This window comes from Oncorhynchus masou, chromosome 18, assembly GCF_036934945.1.
Source record: "Oncorhynchus masou masou isolate Uvic2021 chromosome 18, UVic_Omas_1.1, whole genome shotgun sequence".
NCBI classification, from domain to species: Eukaryota; Metazoa; Chordata; class Actinopteri; order Salmoniformes; family Salmonidae; genus Oncorhynchus; species Oncorhynchus masou.
In genome coordinates this window covers 6795891-6820281 of record NC_088229.1, presented here as the reverse complement: position 1 = coordinate 6820281, position 24391 = coordinate 6795891, and the positions used below count along the sequence as shown (strand labels likewise).

Below are 24391 nucleotides of genomic sequence, written 5' to 3'. Positions count from 1 at the left end.
CAAGGTAACTAACACCAGCCGTACGGCCTACCACCACCACAAGGTAACTAACACCAGCCGTACAGCCTACCACCACCACAAGGTAACTAACACCAGCCGTACGGCCTACCACCACCACAAGGTAACTAACACCAGCCGTACGGCCTACCACAACCACAAGGTAACTAACACCAGCCGTACGGCCTACCACAACCACAAGGTAACTAACACCAGCCGTACGGCCTACCACCACCACAAGGTAACTAACCGTAGACCCCAGCCGTACGGCCTACCACCACCACAAGGTAACTCCCACTCACCTCTGTCTCCCGTGACATGTCTCTCCCCTAGGACCAGTCCCTGTTGAGCAACGCGGTGCAGTGTCTGAACAGCTGTAGTCGTGACAGCAGAGACCTGGACCCTGAGTTGTTCCAGCGACTGGTGATCACGGCACGCTGCATCGCCATCATGAGACCCAATAACCTGGTGCACTTCACTGAGACCAAACCTTCTAGTGTCGATACAGGTAACAACCTGTTGACTGAGACCAAACCTTCTAGTGTTGGTACAGGTATCAACCTGTTGACTGAGACCAAACCTTCTAGTGTTGATACAGGTAACAACCTGTTGACTGAACCTGTTAGTGTTGGTACAGGTAACAACCTGTTGACTGAGACCAAACCTTCTAGTGTTGGTACAGGTAACAACCTGTTGACTGAGACCAAACCTTCTAGTGTTGGTACAGGTAACAACCTGTTGACTGAGACCAAACCTTCTAGTGTTGGTACAGGTAACAACCTGTTGACTGAGACCAAACCTTCTAGTGTTGGTACAGGTAACAACCTGTTGACTGAACCTGTTAGTGTTGATACAGGTAACAACCTGTTGACTGAACCTATTAGTGTTGATACAGGTAACAACCTGTTGACTGAACCTGTTAGTGTTGATACAGGTAACAACCTGTTGACTGAACCTGTTAGTGTTGATACAGGTAACAACCTATTGACTGAGACCAAACCTTCTGGTGTTGGTACAGGTAACAACCTATTGACTGAGACCAAACCTTCTGGTGTTGGTACAGGTAACAACCTGTTGACTGAGACCAAACCTTCTGGTGTTGGTACAGGTAACAACCTATTGACTGAACCTATTAGTGTTGATACAGGTAACAACCTGTTGACTGAGACCAAACCTTCTAGTGTTGGTACAGGTAACAACCTGTTGACTGAGACCAAACCTTCTAGTGTTGGTACAGGTAACAACCTGTTGCCTGAACCTATTAGTGTTGATACAGGTAACAACCTATTGACTGAACCTATTAGTGTTGATACAGGTAACAACCTATTGACTGAGACCAAACCTTCTAGTGTTGATACAGGTAACAACCTGTTGACTGAGACCAAACCTTCTAGTGTTGGTACAGGTAACAACCTATTGACTGAGACCAAACCTTCTAGTGTTGGTACAGGTAACAACCTGTTGACTGAGACCAAACCTTCTAGTGTTGATACAGGTAACAACCTGTTGACTGAACCTATTAGTGTTGATACAGGTAACAACCTGTTGACTAAGACCAAACCTTCTAGTGTTGGTACTGTTAACAACCTGTTGACTGAACCTATTAGTGTTGATACAGGTAACAACCTATTGACTGAACCTATTAGTGTTGATACAGGTAACAACCTATTGACTGAGACCAAACCTTCTAGTGTTGGTACAGGTAACAACCTGTTGACTGAGACCAAACCTTCTAGTGTTGGTACAGGTAACAACCTATTGACTGAGACCAAACCTTCTAGTGTCGATACAGGTAACAACCTATTGACTGAACCTATTAGTGTTGATACAGGTAACAACCTATTGACTGAACCTATTAGTGTTGATACAGGTAACAACCTATTGACTGAGACCAAACCTTCTAGTGTTGGTACAGGTAACAACCTGTTGACTGAAACCAAACCTTCTAGTGTTGGTACAGGTAACAACCTGTTGACTGAAACCAAACCTTCTAGTGTTGGTACAGGTAACAACCTATTGACTGAGACCAAACCTTCTAGTGTTGATACAGGTAACAACCTATTGACTGAGACCAAACCTTCTAGTGTCGATACAGGTAACAACCTATTGACTGAACCTATTCGTGTTGATACAGGTAACAACCTATTGACTGAGACCAAACCTTCTAGTGTTGGTACAGGTAACAACCTGTTGACTGAGACCAAACCTTCTAGTGTTGGTACAGGTAACAACCTGTTGACTGAGACCAAACCTTCTAGTGTCGATACAGGTAACAACCTATTGACTGAGACCAAACCTTCTAGTGTTGGTACAGGTAACAACCTGTTGACTGAGACCAAACCTTCTAGTGTTGGTACAGGTAACAACATATTGACTGAACCTATTAGTGTCGATACAGGTAACAACCTATTGACTGAGACCAAACCTTCTAGTGTCGGTACAGGTAACAACCTGTTGACTGAGACCAAACCTTCTAGTGTCGATACAGGTAACAACCTATTGACTGAACCTATTAGTGTTGATACAGGTAACAACCTGTTGACTGAACCTATTAGTGTCGATACAGGTAACAACCTATTGACTGAACCTTCTAGTGTTGGTACAGGTAACAACCTATTGACTGAGACCAAACCTTCTAGTGTCGATACAGGTAACAACCTGTTGACTGAGACCAAACCTTCTAGTGTTGGTACAGGTAACAACCTGTTGACTGAACCTATTAGTGTTGATACAGGTAACAACCTATTGACTGAACCTATTAGTGTTGGTACAGGTAACAACCTGTTGACTGAGACCAAACCTTCTAGTGTTGGTACAGGTAACAACCTATTGACTGAGACCAAACCTTCTAGTGTTGGTACAGGTAACAACCTGTTGACTGAGACCAAACCTTCTAGTGTCGATACAGCTAACAACCTATTGACTTAGTTTTCGATGAGTTTTGTCTGGACACTTTAATATTGACGTTTGTTTGTTTGTTTGTTGGTTTTTTTCAGAGATGACTGAGGAGGGCCAGAAACAGATGGACAGTGAGGGATGTAACTTCATCATGCAGCTGGTCAATAACTTCTGGAAGCTCCATGCCCTCAAACCAAAGAACGCTTTCCTGGCCCCTGCCTGTCTGCCAGGTAAAATCACTTAGTCTTTCCTGGCCCCTGCCTGTCTGCCAGGTAAACTCACATAGTCTTTCCTGGCCCCTGCCTGTCTGCCAGGTAAACTCACGTTGTCTTTCCTGGCCCCTACCTGTCTGCCAGGTAAACTCACATCATTTTTCCTGGCCCCTACCTGTCTGACCAGGTAAACTCACATAGTCTTTCCTGGCTCCTACCTGTCTGACCAGGTAAACTCACATCATTTTTCCTGGCCCCTACCTGTCTGTCTGACCAGGTAAACTCACATAGTCTTTCCTGGCTCCTACCTGTCTAACCAGGATAGCTCACATCGCTGCAGGGTAGCCTAGTGGTTAGAGCGTTGGACTAGTAACCGGAAAGTTGCGAGTTCAAACCCCCGAGCCGACAAGGCAGTTAAACCACTGTTCCCAGGCCGTCATTGAAAATAAGAATTTGTTCTTAACTGACTTGCCTGGTTAAATAAAGGTAAAATAAATAAATAAATAAATAAACATCGTCTCATAGCTGGGTAGTGTTCAGTTTGGTTATATATATATATATATATATATATATATATATATATATATATATATATATTTATTTTATATATATTTTATTTATTTTTTATTTTTTTCAAACCAACATTTTTATTTACTTAGGATTTGTTTTGGGGGTGGCCCACGGCGTGTTCTACATAACTTTTTTGATCTGCTGTAAAAAAATATATATATATATCTATATCGATTATTATATATATATATATATATATATATATATATATATATATATAATAATAATAATAATAATAATAATCGATCAATTTGTTCCTCTCCAGGTCTGACCCACATTGAAGCGACAGTGAACGCATTGGTGGACGTCATCCATGGGTTCTGTACCTGCGAGCTGGACTACATTAACGTGGCCTCCAAGATCTACATGCAGATGCTACTGTGTCCCGTACGTTCCCCAGTTACACTTTAGACATAGACCTGTGGAAAATATATTTGCAATGGTCATTTTTTGCTGTGTTGATCCTGGATCGGCATTTTTCGCTGTGTTCAAACTTGTTTTTTTTAACCTAAATAGCACTTAAATGATGTAAATTATGTATTATAAAATACATTTAAGTGATTTTGATTCTGGTTTTTTATTCCAGGACACGTCTGTTAGCTTCGCCTGTAAGCAGGCCCTGATCCGAGTACTCCGACCCAGGAACAAACGCCGTCACGTGACTCTTCCTTCTCCCCCTCGCTCCAACACACCCATGGGTAGGTATCTCCTACCCCTGAATCAGACCAGGGCTTTCAAACCCTGTTTTCCTGGAGAGCAATCTTCCTGAAAGGTTTTCACACGAATCCCATTTCGTTACTAATCTGATTGTTTATCAACCCAGATAATAATTAGAATCAGGTGCGTTGGATTAGTGTTAGAATGAACGCCCAGAGGACGGGAGCTCTCCAGGAACAGGGTTAGAATGAACGCCCAGAGGACGGGAGCTCTCCAGGAACAGGGTTAGAATGAAAGCCCAGGGTTAGGACGGGAGCTCTCCAGGAACAGGGTTAGAATGAAAGGAGGACGGGAGCTCTCCAGGAACAGGGTTAGAATGAAAGCCCAGAGGACGGGAGCTCTCCAGGAACAGGGTTAGAATGAAAGCCCAGAGGACGGGAGCTCTCCAGGAACAGGGTTAGAATGAAAGCCCAGGGTTAGGACGGACGGAGCTCTCCAGGAACAGGGTTAGAATGAACACTCTCCGGGAGGGTTAGAATGAGGACGGGAGCTCTCCAGGAACAGGGTTAGAATGAGGACGGGAGCTCTCCGGGAACAGGGTTAGAATGAACACCCAGAGGACGGGAGCTCTCCAGGAACAGGGTTAGAATGAACACCCAGAGGACGGGAGCTCTCCAGGAACAGGGTTAGAATGAGGACGGGAGCTCTCCGGGAACAGGGTTAGAATGAGGACGGGAGCTCTCCGGGAACAGGGTTAGAATGAGGACGGGAGCTCTCCGGGAACAGGGTTAGAATGAGGACGGGAGCTCTCCGGGAACAGGGTTAGAATGAGGACGGGAGCTCTCCGGGAACAGGGTTAGAATGAGGACGGGAGCTCTCCGGGAACAGGGTTAGAATGAGGACGGGAGCTCTCCGGGAACAGGGTTAGAATGAGGACGGGAGCTCTCCGGGAACAGGGTTAGAATGAGGACGGGAGCTCTCCGGGAACAGGGTTAGAATGAGGACTGGAGCTCTCCGGGAACAGGGTTAGAATGAGGACGGGAGCTCTCCGGGAACAGGGTTAGAATGAGGACGGGAGCTCTCCGGGAACAGGGTTAGAACGAGGACGGGAGCTCTCCGGGAACAGGGTTAGAACGAGGACGGGAGCTCTCCGGGAACAGGGTTAGAATGAGGACGGGAGCTCTCCGGGAACAGGGTTAGAATGAGGACGGGAGCTCTCCGGGAACAGGGTTAGAACGAGGACGGGAGCTCTCCGGGAACAGGGTTAGATAGCCTTAAACTAGAACCAATAGAACTGCCTGAAAGTGTTTTGTAAGTTAATTTCAGAACAGTATAAAAACAAATTTAAAAATATATACTTTTATTTAGACTTTTCAGTCTTCTATATTTTAGAACAGTTTTTCTTAAAGAGTTTAGGAGCAAAGGCTTGGACAAATCATAAACCACTAAATGATTTCATCGACACTGAGTGTTCTCCTTTCTCCCTCCTCCTCCTCCTCCAGGAGACAAAGACGATGATGATGAGGATGATGTTGATGACAAGATGCAGCCGTCGGGGCTGACGGGAGGAGAGGGGGGCAGGCAGGAGAGTCAGGAGCAGGGTGAGGTCGACCATGGCGACTTTGAGATGGTGGTGAGTCTCTTTGAGATGGTGGTGAGTCTGGTCCAATCGCTAGTGTCCACTCCTCCTCACCCACTCCTCATACACACTGTAGTAATCTAGTGTCCACTCCTCCTCATACACACTGTAATCTAGTCCAATCTAGTAGTCCACTCCTCATACACACTCCTCATACACACTGTAGTAATCTAGTCCACTCCTCATACACACTGTAGTAATCTAGTCCACTCCTCATACACACTGTAGTAATCTAGTGTCCACTCCTCATACACACTCTAGTAATCTAGGGTCCACTCCTCATACACACTCCTCATACACACTGTAGTAATCTAGTCCACTCCTCATACACACTGTAGTAATCTAGTGTCCACTCCTCATACACATTCCTCATACACACTGTAGTAATCTAGTGTCCACTCCTCATACACACTGTAGTAATCTCCATATACACACTGTAGTAATCTAGTCCACTCCTCATACACACTGTAGTAATCTAGTGTCCACTCCTCATACACACTCTAGTCCACTCCTCATACACACTGTAGTAATCTAGTGTCCACACACTCCTCATACACACTGTAGTAATCTAGTGTCCACTCCTCATACACACTCCTCATACACACTGTAGTAATCTAGTCCACTCCTCATACACACTGTAGTAATCTAGTGTCCACTCCTCATACACACTGTAGTAATCTAGTATCCACTCCTCATACACACTCCTCATACACACTGTAGTAATCTAGTCCACTCCTCATACACACTGTAGTAATCTAGTCCACTCCTCATACACACTGTAGTAATCTAGTCCACTCCTCATACACACTGTAGTAATCTAGTGTCCACTCCTCATACACACTCCTCATACACACTCCTCATACACACTGTAGTAATCTAGTGTCCACTCCTCATACACACTCCTCATACACACTGTAGTAATCTAGTCCACTCCTCATACACACTGTAGTAATCTAGTGTCCACTCCTCATACACACTCCTCATACACACTGTAGTAATCTAGTGTCCACTCCTCATACACACTGTAGTAATCTAGTCCACTCCTCATATACACTCCTCATACACACTGTAGTAATCTAGTCCACTCCTCATACACACTGTAGTAATCTAGTGTCCACTCGTCATACACACTCCTCATACACACTGTAGTAATCTAGTCCACTCCTCATACACACTCCTCATACACACTGTAGTAATCTAGTGTCCACTCCTCACACACACTGTAGTAATCTAGTCCACTCCTCATACACACTCCTCATACACACTGTAATCTAGTCCACTCCTCATACACACTGTAGTAATCTAGTGTCCACTCCTCATACACACTCCTCATACACACTCCTCATACACACTCCTCATACACACTGTAGTAATCTAGTCCACTCCTCATACACACTGTAGTAATCTAGTGTCCACTCCTCATACACACTGTAGTAATCTAGTGTCCACTCCTCATACACACTGTAGTAATCTAGTTTCCACTCCTCATACACACTGTAGTAATCTAGTCCACTCCTCATACACACTGTAGTAATCTAGTGTCCACTCGTCATACACACTCCTCATACACACTGTAGTAATCTAGTCCACTCCTCATACACACTCCTCATACACACTGTAGTAATCTAGTGTCCACTCCTCACACACACTGTAGTAATCTAGTCCACTCCTCATACACACTCCTCATACACACTGTAATCTAGTCCACTCCTCATACACACTGTAGTAATCTAGTGTCCACTCCTCATACACACTCCTCATACACACTCCTCATACACACTGTAGTAATCTAGTCCACTCCTCATACACACTGTAGTAATCTAGTGTCCACTCCTCATACACACTGTAGTAATCTAGTGTCCACTCCTCATACACACTGTAGTAATCTAGTGTCCACTCCTCATACACACTGTAGTAATCTAGTGTCCACTCCTCATACACACTGTAGTAATCTAGTTTCCACTCCTCATACACACTGTAGTAATCTAGTCCACTCCTCATACACACTGTAGTAATCTAGTGTCCACTCCTCATACACACTGTAGTAATCTAGTGTCCACTCCTCATACACACTGTAGTAATCTAGTCCACTCCTCATACACTCCTCATACACACTGTAGTAATCTAGTGTCCACTCCTCATACACACTCCTCATACACACTGTAGTAATCTAGTGTCCACTCCTCATACACACTGTAGTAATCTAGTGTCCACTCCTCATACACACTCCTCATACACACTGTAGTAATCTAGTGTCCACTCCTCATACACACTGTAGTAATCTAGTGTCCACTCCTCATACACACTCCTCATACTCAATCTCACATGCTCAAACAGGAGTCAATTCGCATTACCACGGTAACATCCCACCTTTAAAGGGGCAGGTGAACATTTTTGTTAAAAGTCTCCGGTCGCAGAAGAATGTGATTTTAAATTGTTTGTCACATTTACTTCTTACAAATAGTATATATATATTGTCTTAGAAACATGAAAAAACTCATACATTGTTGTTGTTTGTTTTTGTTGATATACATTTAGTGGCTGGTAATTAACAAAATCTGATTGGCTGGTCGAGTTTTAAATCTACCTGCCACAGTGGCTGGTGGCCCAAAAAATAAATGTTATGCCCTGAAAATAGCCATATAAACACACACCAAAATAATTGTCATGATGGAAAAAAATGTCAAACGTTATCTGTCGTTTCGATAGCGTTTTGCTTATTGTCTGTTGTCTGGTCTGTGTATCTCTATCCAGTCCGAGTCCATGGTTTTGCTTATTGTCTGTTGTCTGGTCTGTGTATCTCTATTTGCTTATTGTCTGTTGTCTGGTCTGTGTATCTCTATCCAGTCCGAGTCCATGGTTCTGGAGACTGTGGAGAATGTGAACAATGGAAACCCATCTCCCCTGGAGGCTCTTCTGGCCGGTGCCGAGGGCTTCCCCCCGATGCTGGACATTCCTCCAGACGCCGACGACGAGACCATGGTGGAGCTGGCCATCGCTCTGAGTCTCCAGCAGGACCAGCAAGGTCGATACTCACTAATACAACACCATCGTGAGAGTCATACACTTGAATATTCATATTTTTTTAAATGAACAGTCCACATAATGCTACTTTAATCTGTTTCCCCCCCCCCCCCCCATCATCTTTTGCCTGGAAAGAAAGTAACATGTTGTTCTACTGATTTTGTTCTGTAGCCTTGCTTGACATGATAGCATAGTTGGCTAATGCTAGCATCACCTTTTTAGAGTCTGGATCAGTCAACCACTGTCTGTGTGCGAGTTTAGGTTTGACAACCCTGTTGTAGCTATAATATTCTGGGCTCTAGCAGCCAGTGCCCTGGACCTCCCGGTCTGTCAGGTCAGACTCACTGTGGCAGTGAACTGTGAAGGTTTAGCTGTGTTGATAATGACCTTGTTGGTGGTGTTATATGTTGATCCAGGCAGCAGCAGCAGTGCCCTAGGTCTCCAGTCTCTCGGTCTGTCAGGTCAGACTCACTGTGACAGTGAACTGTGAAGGTTTAGCTGTGTTGATAATGACCTTGTTTGTGGTGTTATATGTTGATCCAGGCAGCAGCAGCAGTGCCCTAGGTCTCCAGTCTCTCGGTCTGTCAGGTCAGGCTCCCAGCTCTTCTTCTCTGGACGCCGGCACCCTGTCAGACACCACCGCATCAGGTAACAAAGCTCATTCTACACACGGGACTCCTGCCATCTTTTAAATCGGTTTTAAAAACGCCAATCTCAAGGGGACGGTTTTAAGCCCCGTTTGGTTCTTCATTGAAAGTGTCTTGTAGTTCAAGACTAGGATTATTCTGTGTTTGGGCAACTGGACTCAGTTTTCTATTCCATTAACAAAAAAAGCAGAATAGGGGAGGGAGGGTGTTTTTCCTGTAACAGCTGTGCTTATGCTTCTAGAGGAGGGAGGGTGTTTTTCCTGTAACAGCTTTGCTTATGTTTCTAGAGGAGGGAGGGTGTTTTTCCTGTAACAGCTTTGCTTATGCTTCTAGAGGAGGGAGGGTGTTTTTCCTGTAACAGCTTTGCTTATGTTTCTAGAGGAGGGAGGGTATTTTTCCTGTAACAGCTTTGCTTATGTTTCTAGAGGAGGGAGGGTATTTTTCCTGTAACAGCTGTGGTTATGCTTACAGCCCCAGCATCAGACGACGAGGGGAGTACAGCCGCCACGGACGGTTCTACGCTACGGACCTCTCCGGCCGAGCACGGGGGCAGCGTGGGGTCAGAGAGCGGGGGGTCTGCCATCGACTCAGTGGCAGGAGAACACAGTGGTGAGTTGACACACAGAGGAAACTGTGATGCCCTACTCAAATGACCTTCCTAGTTTCCTTGGAAGTTATGATTTAGAAATGACATGGACATGTGAACGCCATGTGGTGGAACTTTTGTGTTCATCTAATTAGTAATTATTTCAAGGAAAGGAGGCAGGAAGGATGCACTTTTTAAGCCAAAATCGAATCGCAACTAATCCCTAGTCCTGTACCCACTAAACCCCTAGGTCCCCTAGGCACTTGGCCCGAGGTCTGTTTTCCTCATGTTCGTCCTCTTTCCTTGTCTCTCTCTCTCTAGTGTCGGGCCGCAGCAGTGCGTACGGGGACACGACCGTTGAGGGCCACCCAGCAGGACCAGGTAGTGTGAGCTCCAGCACAGGGGCCATCAGCACCACCACAGCCCAGCAGGAGGGAGATGGATCGGACGGAGACGCAGAGACAGAGGGGGACATCCACACCAGCAACAGGTCAGGTACCACCAAAAGGCACTGTGGTGGTTTGATTCTACATTGTATTATATGGTATGGACTTTCCCCTGTTTTGAACTTTGACCTGTTTGCCGTGGTGATCCTGCGAAACGGTGCGATTTTTACATCACTTCTGACCGAAAGAAGAATCTCTAAGGAGATTTTTGATTGTGTATCTGATATCTGTACATACAGTACCAGTCAAAAGTTTTAGAAAGACGACTCATTCAAGGGTTTTTCTTTTTGTTTTTACTATTTTCTACATTGTAGAATAATAGTGAAGACATCAAACCTGTGAAATAACACACATGGAATCATAGATTGTTCAAAGTAGCAACCCTTTTTCCTTTGCGCACTCTTGACATTCTCTCAACCAGCTTCACCTGGAATGCTTTTCCAACTGTCTTGAAGGAGTTCCCACGTGTGCTGTGCACTTGTTGACTGCTTTTCCTTCACTCTGCGGTCCAACTCATCCCAAAACCATCTCATTTGGGTTGAGTTTGGGTGATTTGTGGATGCCAGGTCATCTGATGCAGCACTCCATCACTCTCCTTCTTGGTCAAACTGCCCTTACACAGCCTGGAGGTGTGTTTGAATCATTGTTCTGTTGAAAAACAAATGATAGTCCCACTAAGCCCAAACCAGAAGGGATGGCGTATCAATGCTGGTGCCTTGAATTCTAAATAAATCAGTGTCACCAGCAAAGCACCCCACACCATCACACCTCCTCCTCCATGCTTCACGGTGTGAACCACACATGCGGTGATCATCTCACAAAGTTGGACACATCAGACCGAAGGATAGATTTCAAGTCAAATTGTATTAGTCACATGCGCCGAATACAACAGGTGCCTTACAGTGAAATGCTTTCTTACGAGCCCCTAACCAACAATGCCGTTTAAAGAACTACAGATAAGAAATAAAAGTCAAAAGTAATTAAAGAGCAGCAGTAAAATAACAATTGTGAGACTATTTACAGGGGAGGTACCGGTGCAGAGTCAGCGGGGGGGGGGTTCGTTGAGGTACCGGTTCGTTGAGGTAATATGTACATACAAGTAGAAATATTGAAGTGACTATGCATAGATGATAACAACAGCGTATCAGCGGTGTAATAGAGGGGGGCAATGCAAATAGTCTGGGTAGCCATTTGATTAGCTGTTCAGGAGTCTTGTGGCTTGGGGGTAGAAACTGTTAAGGAGTCTTTTGGACCTAGACTTGGCGCTCCGGTACCGCTTGCTGTACAGTAGCAGAGAGAACAGTCTATGACTGGGGTGGCTGGAGTCTTTGACAATTTTTAGGGCCTTCCTCTGACACTGCCTGGTTTAGAGGTCCTGGGTGGCAGGAAGCTTGGCCCCAGTGATGTACTGGGGTGTTCTCACTACCTTCTGTAGTGCCTTGCGGTCAGAGGCCGAGCAGTTGCCATACCAGGGCAGTGATGCAACCAGTCAGGATGCTCTCGATGGTGCAACTGTAGAACCTTTTGAGGGTCTGAGGACCCATGCCAAATTTTTTCAGTCTCCTGAGGGGGAATAGGTTTTGTCGTGCCCTCTTCACGACTGTCTTGGTGTGTTTGGTCCATGTTAGTTTGTTGGTGATGTGGACACCAAGGAACTTGAAGCTCTCAAGCTGCTCCACTACAGCCCCGTCGATGAGAATGGGGGCGTTCTCGGTCCTCTTTTTCCTGTAGTCCACAATCATCTCCTTTTGTCTTGATCACATTTAGGGAGAGGTCTAATGTCCATTGCTCATGTTTTTTGGTCCAATCAAGTCTCTTCTTATTATTGGTGTCCTTTAGTAGTGGTTTATTTTCAGCAATTTGACCATGAAGGCTTGATTCACGCAGTCTCCTCTGAACAGTTGATGTTTATGTCTGTTACTTGAACTCTGACGCATTTATTTGGGCTGCAATTTCTGAGGCTGGTAACTCTAATGAACGTATCCTCTGCAGCAGATGTAACTCTGGGTCTTCCTTTCCTGTGGCGGTCCTCATGAGAGCCAGTTTCATCATAGGGCTTGATCGTTTTTGGACTGCACTCTAAGAAACTTTCAAAGTTCTTGAAATTTTCCAGATTGACTGACGTTCATGTGAAAAAGTAATGCTATCTTCTGTTTACCACCCAACCTTGTCACAACACAACTGATTGACTCAAACACATTAATTTGTGGAATTTCTTTCCTTAACTTTTAACCAGACACACCTGTTAATTGAAATGTATTCCAGGTGACTACCTCATGAAGCTGGTAGAGAGAATGCCAAGTATGTGCAAAGCTGTCATCAAGGCAAAGGGTGGCTACTTTGAAGAATCTCAAAATATATTTTGATTTGTTTAACAACTTTTTTTTTTTTTGGTTAGTACATGAATCCATATGTGTTATTTCATAGTTTGTCTTCACTTTTATTCTACAACGTAGGGGGGGGGTCCAAAATAAAGAAAAGCCCTCGAATGAGTTCGGTGTGTCCAAAACGTTAGACTGGTACTGTGTACGTCTAACCACGCCTGTTGTCTCTATGGCAACCGTGTGCTTTGTGTTCTGACGTCCGTGTTGTGTCTGTTCCAGACTCCACACGGTGCGTCTGGTGCTGCTGGAGCGACTCCTACAGCACCTGCCCCAGCTGGACAGTGTAGGAGGAGTCCACGCTATCCCTTACATGCAGGTACGAGCCCGTTACTGTTGTGCTGGTCTTTCATCCACTCAAACTTGTCTGTCTTTACTGACAATGATTTTGCAGATACAAGGCTGTTAGGGAGGGTTTTGGAACGATCGTGATATATATATATATATATATATATTTTTACTTCCCTTTAGTTGAATGTACTGATTGGGAGGCACCCTGGTCTAAAGTAGTGCACTGTATAGGGAGTATGGCTCTGGTCTAAAGTAGTGCACTATATAGGGAGTATGGCTCTGGTCTAAAGTAGTGCACTATATAGGGAGTATGGCTCTGGTCTAAAGTAGTGCACGATATAGGGAGTATGGCTCTGGTCTAAAGTAGTGCACGATATAGGGAGTATGGCTCTGGTCTAAAGTAGTGCACTATATAGGGAGTATGGTTCTGGTCTAAAGTAGTGCACGATATAGGGAGTATGGCTCTGGTCTAAAGTAGTGCACGATATAGGGAGTATGGCTCTGGTCTAAAGTAGTGCACTATATAGGGAGTATGGCTCTGGTCTAAAGTAGTGCACTGTATATGGAATAGGGCTCTGGTCTGAAGTAGTGCACTATATAGGGGATAGGGCTCTGGTCTGAAATAGTGCACTATATAGGGGATAGGGCTCTGGTCTGAAATAGTGCACTATATAGGGAATAGGGCTCTGGTCTGAAGTAGTGCACTATATAGGGAGTAGGGCTCTGGTCTATAGTAGTGCACTATATAGGGAATAGGGCTCTGGTCTGAAGTAGTGCACTATATAGGGGATAGGGCTCTGGTCTATAGTAGTGCACTGTATAGGGAGTATGGCTCTGGTCTAAAGTAGTGCACTATATAGGGAATAAGGCCCTGTTCTATTGTAGTGCACTATATAGGGAATAAGGCCCTGTTCTATTGTAGTGCACTATATAGGGAATAGGGCTCTGGTCTAAAGTAGTGCACTATATCGGGAATAGGGCTCTGGTCTAAAGTAGTGCACTATATCGGGAATAGGGCTCTGGTCTAAAGTAGTGCACTATATAGGGAATAAGGCCCTGTTCTATTGTAGTGCACTATATAGGGAATAGGGCCCTGGTCTAAAGTAGTGCACTATATAGGGAATAGGGCTCTGGTCTAAAGTAGTGCACTATATAGGGAATAGGGCTCTGGTCTAAAGTAGTGCACTATATAGGGAATAGGGCTCTGGTCTAAAGTAGTGCACTATATAGGGAATAGGGTGCCTTTTTGGGACCTACCCCCCAGTCTTTCAGGATATAGAGCATTCTGCTAAATGACTGAAATGTCAATGTAATGCAGGTGGTCCTGATGCTGACCTCTGACCTGGATGGAGAAGATGACAAGGACAAGGGAGCTCTGGACGACCTGTTGGCTCTACTCATCGCCGAGCTGGGCATGCACAAGAAGGTACCTACCGTGTGTGTGTGTGTGTGTGTGTGTGTGATGGGTCAACAAGGATGCAGAAGAAAGGAATTGACGGTGAGTAACGTGTTTTCAGATTCAGACACAGCTGTGTCAGTCTCACGGTAACTGACCGTTCATTAGCATAATCACGTTCAGCATCTCCTGGCTTCCACACAGCCTATAAGCCACTGATGCAGACCTTTGGAACATCTACATTTTAGAAAGTCTAATACATCTATTTAATATAACCTATACCTTCACAATAAATCCATGTAATATAGTCTACACCTTCACAATAAATCCATGTAATATAGCCAACACCTTCACAATAAATCCATGTAATATAGTCTACACCTTCACAATAAATCCATGTAATATAGCCAACACCTTCACAATAAATCCATGTAATATAGTCTACACCTTCACAATAAATCCATGTTATATAGTCTACACCTTCACAATAAATCCATGTAATATAGCCTACACCTTCACAATAAATCCATGTAATATAGTCTACACCATCACAATAAATCCATGTAATATAGTCTATACCTTCACAATAAATCCATGTAATACAGTCTACCTACACCTTCACAATAAATCCATGTAATATAGCCTACACCTTCACAATAAATCCATGTAATATAGTCTACACCTTCACAATAAATCCATGTAATATAGCCTAGACGTTCACAATAAATCCATGTAATACAGTCTACCTACACCTTCACAATAAATCCATGTAATATAGCCTACACCTTCACAATAAATCCATTTAATATAGCCTACACCTTCACAATAAATCCATGTAATATAGTCTATACCTTCACAATAAATCCATGTAATATAGTCTATACCTTCACAATAAATCCATGTAATATAGTCTTCACAATAAATCCATACACCTTCACAATAAATCCATGTAATATAGCCTACACCTTCACAATAAATCCATGTAATATAGCCTACACCTTCACAATAAATCCATGTAATATAGCCTACACCTTCACAATAAATCCATGTAATATAGTCTACCTACACATCACAATAAATCCATGTAATATAGCCTACACCTTCACAATAAATCCATGTAATATAGCCTACACCTTCACAATAAATCCATGTAATATAGCCTACACCTTCACAATAAATCCATGTAATATAGTCTACAATAAATCCATGTACACCTTCACAATAAATCCATGTAATATAGCCTACACCTTCACAATAAATCCATGTAATATAGTCTACACCTTCACAATAAATCCATGTAATATAGCCTAGACGTTCACAATAAGTCCATGTAATACAGTCTACCTACACCTTCACAATAAATCCATGTAATATAGCCTACACCTTCACAATAAATCCATGTAATATAGCCTACACCTTCACAATAAATCCATGTAATATAGTCTACACCTTCACAATAAATCCATGTAATATAGTCTACACCTTCACAATAAATCCATGTAATATAGTCTACCTACACCATCACAATAAATCCATGTAATATAGCCTACACCTTCACAATAAATCCATGTAATATAGCCTACACCTTCACAATAAATCCATGTAATATAGCCTACACCTTCACAATAAATCCATGTAATATAGCCTACACCTTCACAATAAATCCATGTAATATAGTCTACCTTACAGTAATATAGCCTACCTACACCTTCACAGTAAATCCATGTAATATAGTCTACACCTTCACAATAAATCCATGTAATATAGCCTACACCTTCACAATAAATCCATGTAATATAGCCTACACCTTCACAATAAATCCATGTAATATAGCCTACACCTTCACAATAAATCCATGTAATATAGCCTACACAATAAATCCATCACAATAAATCCATGTAATATAGTCACCTTCACAATAAATCCTTCACAATAAATCCATGTAATATAGTCTACCTTCACAATAAATCCATGTAATATACACATCACAATAAATCCATAATATAGTCTACACCTTCACAATAAATCCATGTAATATAGTCTACCAACACCTTCACAATAAATCCATGTAATATAGCCAACACCTTAATATAACCTTCACAATAAATCCATAATATAGTTCACCCTTCACAATCACAATAAATAAATCCATGTAATATAACCTACCCACACCATCACAATAAATCCATGTAATATAGTCACAATAAATCCATTTTTAATATAGCCTACACCTTCACAATAAACAGTCCATGTAATATAGAATAAAATAGAAAGGATATTTTCCTACACAATCACAATAAATCCATGTAATATAGTCTACCTACTTATTAATGCAACTTAAGTTCAAAACGTCGTAAATCCATGTAATATAACCTATACCTTCACAATAAATCCATGTAATATAGCCTACACCTTCACAATAAATCCATGTAATATAGCCTACACCTTCACAATAAATCCATGTAATGTAGTCTATACCTTCACAATAAATCCATGTAATATAGTCTACCTACACCATACGTCATTCACGGGGGGGGCATACGTCATTCACGGGGGGTGATTACATGATCAAAGCATACGTCATTCACGGGGGGGAGAACACGCTGTTGTACGTCATTCACGGGGGGGGGGGCATACGTCATTCACGGGGGGGCATACGTCATTCACGGGGGGGGGCATACGTCATTCACGGGGGGGCATACGTCATTCACGGGGGGCATACGTCATTCACGGGGGAGGGCATCGTCATTCACGGGGGGGCATACGTCATTCACGGGGGGGGCATACGTCATACGTCATTTCACGGGGGGGGCATACGTCATTCACGGGGGGGCATACGGGGGGGGCATACGTCATTCACGGGGGGGGGGGGGGGGCATACGTCATTCACGGGGGGGGGGGGCATACGTCATTCACAGGGGGGCATGCGTCATTCACAGGGGGGCATGCGTCATTCACAGGGGGGTCATACAGGGGGGGGGGGGCATGCGTCATTCACAGGGGGGCATGTTTTGTCACGCAATTGCTTAGCCTATAGAAAATGATGCGCAACATGAGCTCCTGGGCTCTCATGAATGTGTTTGATTTTCGGTTACATTTACATTGATGTCAGAGTGATTAGAGGGACAATAGATTGCTGAATACCGGGCAGTTAAAATGTTTGGTAGACTACTAATGACCGTCACCAGCATCAGAACGCTGTTCTGAAAACCCTAGTTTACCGTGACTAAACGGTCACCGGTCACCTTTTGACTGCGGTCATGACGTTGTGACCACCAGTGTGGCGGTAATACGGTCACCGTAACAGCCGTTAGAAACAGCCTTGGTGTGTGTGTGTCCCTTTGTCATTGTCCGTTCTCTCACCACCATTTTGTTGTTGTTGTTTTTTGTTTGTTTCTCCTCCAGGACGTGTCCAAGAAGAACGAGCGCAGCCCCATCAACGAGGTCCATCTGGTCATCATGAGACTGCTCTCTGTGTTCATGTCCAGAACCAAGTCTGGATCTAAGTCTTCCTCTGAGGTACGGGCTTTTCGCTCCTCCAATATTTACCAAAAAATAACTCTTCCCCCCCCCCCCAGAGATTTTCTATATTAACCAGAAGAGAAAATTATATTCAGTCACTCATGGAGGACAATGAAGTAGATTCAGTGACTCAACCCACTCAATGCATTTATGAAAGCTGCAATATAACCCAATTCACATAGAAATGTGAGTTATAGATCTCTCATTCTCATTGAAAGCAAGTCTTAAGTGGTAGAGATCTGTGCTATTTCTATGCTTCCCTTCTTAAAGGAACAGTATGCAGAAATCACTCTCCTATTTCCTGGTTGCTAAAATTCAAATAGTTGGCCTGATATCAGTTTGTGACACAAGCCAGTGTCGTCTAAAGAATCATTGTCTAAACCTGCTGTGAAATATATTTTCAATAACCAAACAATATTGTGTTTTTGAAGCTGGTGTACAAAACCGACAGTAGAAGACACAAGAAAAACGGAAAGCATAGAATTAGCGCACATAGAACACATCTACCGCTTCTTAGACTTGCTTTCGATGAGAATGACCGATTTATAACACCCTTTTCTATGTGAATTTGTTCGGGTCACCCAAAAAGTTACATATTGCAGATTTCATTTTTGATTTGGCATCTTTTTACTTTCGGTTTTGAACACCAACTTCTGATAATATGTTTCACAGCAGGTTTTAGGTGGTACAATGATTCTCTACATTGCCTGTTTTGTCACATAAACTGAAATTTGGCAAACTATTAGAATTTTAGCAACCAGGAAATAGGGGAGCGATTTCTGCGTATTGCTCCTTTAAGTGACACATTTCAGCGTGATGCCTTCGTTAGGTTTTTACGGACAGAAAGAGGCTTTTCTACCTTTTCAAAATGGCCTCCTATGGAATTTTATGTTGATCTGTTCTAAGTTTTCCCGATCTCCTTCTCCAGTCGTCCTCTCTGATCTCCAACGCCACGGCCACAGCCCTGCTCAGTCAGGGGGCGATAGACTACTGTCTCCACGTCCTCAAGTCTCTGCTGGAGTTCTGGAAGAGCCAGCAGGAAGAGGAGGAGTCTGTGGCAGCCTCCCAGCTCCTCAAACCTCACACCTCCTCCTCTCCTCCAGACATGAGCCCCTTCTTCCTGAGGCAGTACGTCAAGGTAAGAGGAAACCCCAACGCCGATTTCCAAAAAACGTCATCTTGTTGAGGGTGCAGCCCACAAACTGTTTTTTCACAGACTTTGTTTCAGCATGTTGAGGGGATCAGTTGGAGCAACACTGGTGCTGAATCGGTCATCTTAATCACATAATGAATAGATGTTTGGGATGCAAGGTGATTGGTAGACACTGTGTTCCTGTGTGTCTATTTACTTCATGTATGTTCTCTCCTGTCTCTCTCGTTCTCTCGCTCTCTCCTGTCTCTCCTCTCGCTCTCTCCTGTCTCTCCTCTCGCTCTCTCCGTCTCTCCTCCGCTCTCTCCCGTCTCTCCTCTCTCCCCGTCTCTCTCCCGCTCTCTCCCGTCTCTCCTCTCGCTCTCTCCCGTCTCCCTCTCGCTCTCTCCCCGTCTCTCCTCTCGCTCTCTCCCCGTCCTCCTCTCGCTCTCTCCTCTCTCCTCTCGCTCTCTCCCTCTCGCTCTCTCCCGTCTCTCCTCTCGCTCTCCTCTCTCCTCTCGCTCTCCCGTAAATCAGGGTCATGCTGCTGATGTGTTTGAGGCCTACTCCCAACTTCTGACTGAGATGGTTCTGAGATTACCTTATCAGATCAAGAAGATCGCTGACACCAACCCCCGCATCCCGCCTCCCGTCTTCGACCACTCCTGGTTCTACTTCCTGTCTGAGGTACATGATTACACACACTAACACTCCTTCTACCATCTATGGCTCACACACTAACACTCCTTCTACCATCTATGGCTCACACACTAACACTCCTTCTACCATCTATGGCTCACACACTAACACCCCTTCTACCATCTATGGCACACACTAACACACTCCATCTATGGCTCACACACTAACACTTTCTACCATCTATGGCTCACACACTAACACCCCTTCTACCATCTATGGCTCACACACTAACACCCCTTCTACCATCTATGGCTCACACACCTTTCTACCATCTATGGCTCACACACACTAACACCCTTCTACCATCTATGGCTCACACACCAACACCCCTTCTACCATCTATGGCTCACACACTCCTTCTACCATCTATGGCTCACACACCAACACCCCTTCCATCTATGGCTCACACACTTACTCCTACCATCTATGGCTCACACACTAACACTCCTACCATCTGGCTCACCAACACTCCTACCATCTATTGCTCACACACTTAACACTCCTAATCACTCCTTCTACCATCTATGGCTCACACACTAACACTCCTTATACCATCTATGGCTCACACACTAACACTCCTACCATCTATGGCTCACACACTAACACTCCTACCATCTATGGCTCACACACTAACACTCCTACCATCTATGGCTCACACACTAACACTCCTTCTACCATCTATGGCTCACACACTAACACTCCTTCTACCATCTATGGCTCACACACTAACACCCCTTCTACCATCTATGGCTCACACACTAACACCCCTTCTACCATCTATGGCTCACACACTATAACCATCCCACACACTAACACCCCTTCTACCATCTATGGTTCACACACTCACACCATCTAACACTCCTTCTACCATCTATGGCTCACACACTAACACTCCTTCTACCATCTATGGCTCACACACTAACACTACCATCTATGGTTACCATCTACCATCTATGGCTCACACACTACACTCCTTCTACCATCTATGGCTCACACACACTAACACCCCTATCTATGGCTCACACCACTAACACTCCTTCTACCATCTATGGCTCACACACACTAACACCCCTTCTACCATCTATGGCTCACACACTAACACCCCTTCTACCATCTATGGCTCACACACACTAACACTCCTTCTACCATCTATGGCTCACACACTAACACTCCTTCTACCATCTATGGCTCACACACTAACACTCCTTCTACCATCTATGGCACACACACTAACACCCCTTCTACCATCTATGGCTCACACACTAACACCCCTTCTACCATCTATGGCACACACACTAACACCCTTCTACCATCTATGGCACACACACTAACACCCCTTCTACCATCTATGGCTCACACACTAACACTCCTTCTACCATCTATGGCTCACACACTAACACTCCTTCTACCATCTATGGCTCACACACTAAAACTCCTTCTACCATCTATGGCTCACACCAACACCCCTTCTACCATCTATGGCTCACACACCAACACTCCTTCTACCATCTATGGCTCACACACTAACACTCCTACCATCTATGGCTCACACTCTAACACTCCTACCATCTATTGCTCACACACTAACACCCTTCTACCATCTATGGCTCACACACTAACACTCCTACCATCTATGGCTCACACTCTAACACTCCTACCATCTATGGCTCACACACTAACACTCCTTCTACCATCTATGGCTCACACACTAACACCCCTTCTACCATCTTTGGCTCATCTAACACCCCTTCTACCATCTATGGCTCACACACACTCCTAATCACTCCACTAACACTCCTTCTACCATCTATGGCTCACACACTAACACCCCTTCTACCATCTTTGGCTCACACTCTAACACCCCTTCTACCATCTATGGCTCACACACTAACACCCCTTCTACCATCTATGGCCCCTCTAACACCCCTTCTATGGCTGCCTGTGTAGTACCTGATGATTCAGCAGACTCCGTTCGTGAGACGCCAGGTCAGGAAGCTGCTCCTGTTCATCTGTGGTTCAAAGGAGAAGTACCGTCAGCTCCGGGACCTGCACACGCTGGACTCTCACGTCCGCGGCATCAAGAAGCTCCTGGAAGAACAGGGCATCTTCCTCCGCGCCGGCGTCGTCACGGCAACCTCCGGCTCCGCCCTGCAGTACGACACGCTCATTAGTCTGGTGAGGGTCTACATCTCTCAGTTCTTGGGAGAGAAACCCCCCCCCCCCTTTTTGTTTGTATTAATCCCCCAATACCTCAGTCTTACATCTTTAAAAATATATATATCTATATATTTTTGCAAATTTTTCTTGTACTTGAGTTTCTCTGTTTTTTGTCAACAGATGGAGCACCTGAAGGCCTGTGCTGAGATAGCCACCCAGAGGACCATCAACTGGCAGAAGTTCTGTATGAAGGATGACTGTAAGTTCAAGGCTCTTCACTCTTGCTCTTTTTTAGTCTTTTTCCCTCTCAAGTGGTAACCAGGGTAACATTTAGACTTGTCAAGTGGTAACCAGGGTAGCCTTTAGACTTGTCAAGTGGTAACCAGGGTAACATTTAGACTTGTCAAGTGGTAACCAGGGTAGCCTTTAGACTTGTCAAGTGGTAACCAGGGTGGCCTTTAGACTTGTCAAGTGGTAACCAGGGTGGCCTTTAGACTTGTCAAGTGGTAACCAGGGTAGCCTTTAGACTTGTCAAGTGGTAACCAGGGTAGAGACTTGTCAAGTGGTAACCAGGGTAGCCTTTAGACTTGTCAAGTGGTAACCAGGGTAACTTGTCAAGTGGTAACCAGGTAAGTGGTAACCAGCCTTTAGACTTGTCAAGTGGTAACCAGGGTAGCCTTTAGACTTGTCAAGTGGTAACCAGGGTAGCCTTTAGACTTGTCAAGTGGTAACCAGGGTAGCCTTTAGACTTGTCAAGTGGTAACCAGGGTAGCCTTTAGACTTGTCAAGTGGTAACCAGGGTAGGACCTTTAGACTTGTCAAGTGGTAACCAGGGTAGCCTTTAGACTTGTCAAGTGGTAACCAGGGTAGACTTGTCAAGTGGTAACCAGGGTAACATGGTAACCAGGGTAACATCTTACATTTACATTTAAGTCATTTAGCAGACGCTCTTATCCAGAGCGACTTACAAATTGGTGAATTCACCTTCTGACATCCAGTGGAACAGCCACTTTACAATAGTGCATCTAAATCATTTAGGGGGGGGGGGGTGAGAAGGATTACTTTATCCTATCCTAGGTATTCCTTGAAGAGGTGGGGTTTCAGGTGTCTCCGGAAGGTTATGCCTCTCAATTGTGAATTTCTTGAAGTGTTACCCTGTCCTTTTGCTGTTATCGAGCCAATCTGTGCTGTACTGCGAGAGTTTCAGTTGGCATGGATTAGTTAGTTTGTCTTTTTAACTCTCTCCCCCACTCCCCTCTCTCTCTCTCCCCCACTCCCCTCTCTCTCTCTCCCCCCCACTCCCCTCTCTCTCTCTCTCTCTCTCTCCCCCACTCCCCTCTCTCTCTCTCCCCCCCTCCCCTCTCTCTCTCTCCCCCCCACTCCCCTCTCTCTCTCTCTCCCCCACTCCCCTCTCTCTCTCCCCCACTCCCCTCCCCTCTCTCCCCCACTCCCCTCTCTCTCTCTCTCCCCCACTCCCCTCTCTCTCTCTCTCCCCCACTCCCCTCTCTCTCTCTCTCCCCCTCCCCTCTCTCTCTCTCTCCCCCTCCCCCTCCCCTCTCTCTCTCTCTCCCACTCCCCTCTCTCTCTCTCCCCCACTCCCCTCTCTCTCTCTCTCCCCCACTCCCCTCACTCTCTCTCTCTCCCCCACTCCCTCTCTCTCTCTCTCTCTCCCCCACTCCCTCACTCTCCCCTCTCTCTCTCCCCCACTCCCCTCCTCCCCCACTCCCCTCTCTCTCTCCCCCACTCCCTCTCTCTCTCTCTCCCCACTCCCTCTCTCTCCCACTCTCTCTCTCTCCCCACTCCCCTCACTCTCTCTCTCCCCCACTCCCCTCACTCTCTCTCTCCCCCACTCCCCACTCTCTCTCTCTCCCCACTCCCCACTCTCTCTCTCCCCCACTCCCCTCTCTCTCTCTCTCCCCCACTCCCCACTCTCTCTCTCCCCCACTCCCCCCCTCTCTCCCTCTCCCCCACTCCCCACTCTCCCCTCTCTCTCTCTCTCCCCCCCACTCCCTCTCTCTCTCTCTCTCTCTCCCCCACTCCCCTCTCTCCCCTCCCCCACTCCCCTCTCCTCTCTCTCTCTCTCCCCCACTCCCCTCTCTCTCTCTCTCTCTCCCCCACTCCCCTCTCTCTCTCTCTCCCC

The 24391-nt window shown here is 45.1% G+C and overlaps 1 protein-coding gene across 1 annotated transcript in view; it reads left to right on the top strand.

Annotated features, from left to right (window-relative positions):
• The window catches only part of LOC135504726 (E3 ubiquitin-protein ligase UBR4-like), a 135648-nt gene that overhangs the window by 73353 nt on the left and 37904 nt on the right, over positions 1–24391 (top strand). The window contains 16 exon segments of the mRNA XM_064923538.1: positions 331–505; positions 2994–3125; positions 3943–4064; positions 4264–4375; positions 5837–5988; positions 8821–8998; positions 9541–9645; positions 10116–10253; positions 10552–10720; positions 13280–13376; positions 14667–14774; positions 18150–18263; positions 19195–19404; positions 19933–20082; positions 22042–22269; positions 22432–22510. Of these exon segments, the coding sequence (XP_064779610.1) occupies positions 331–505; positions 2994–3125; positions 3943–4064; positions 4264–4375; positions 5837–5988; positions 8821–8998; positions 9541–9645; positions 10116–10253; positions 10552–10720; positions 13280–13376; positions 14667–14774; positions 18150–18263; positions 19195–19404; positions 19933–20082; positions 22042–22269; positions 22432–22510 (2269 nt within the window).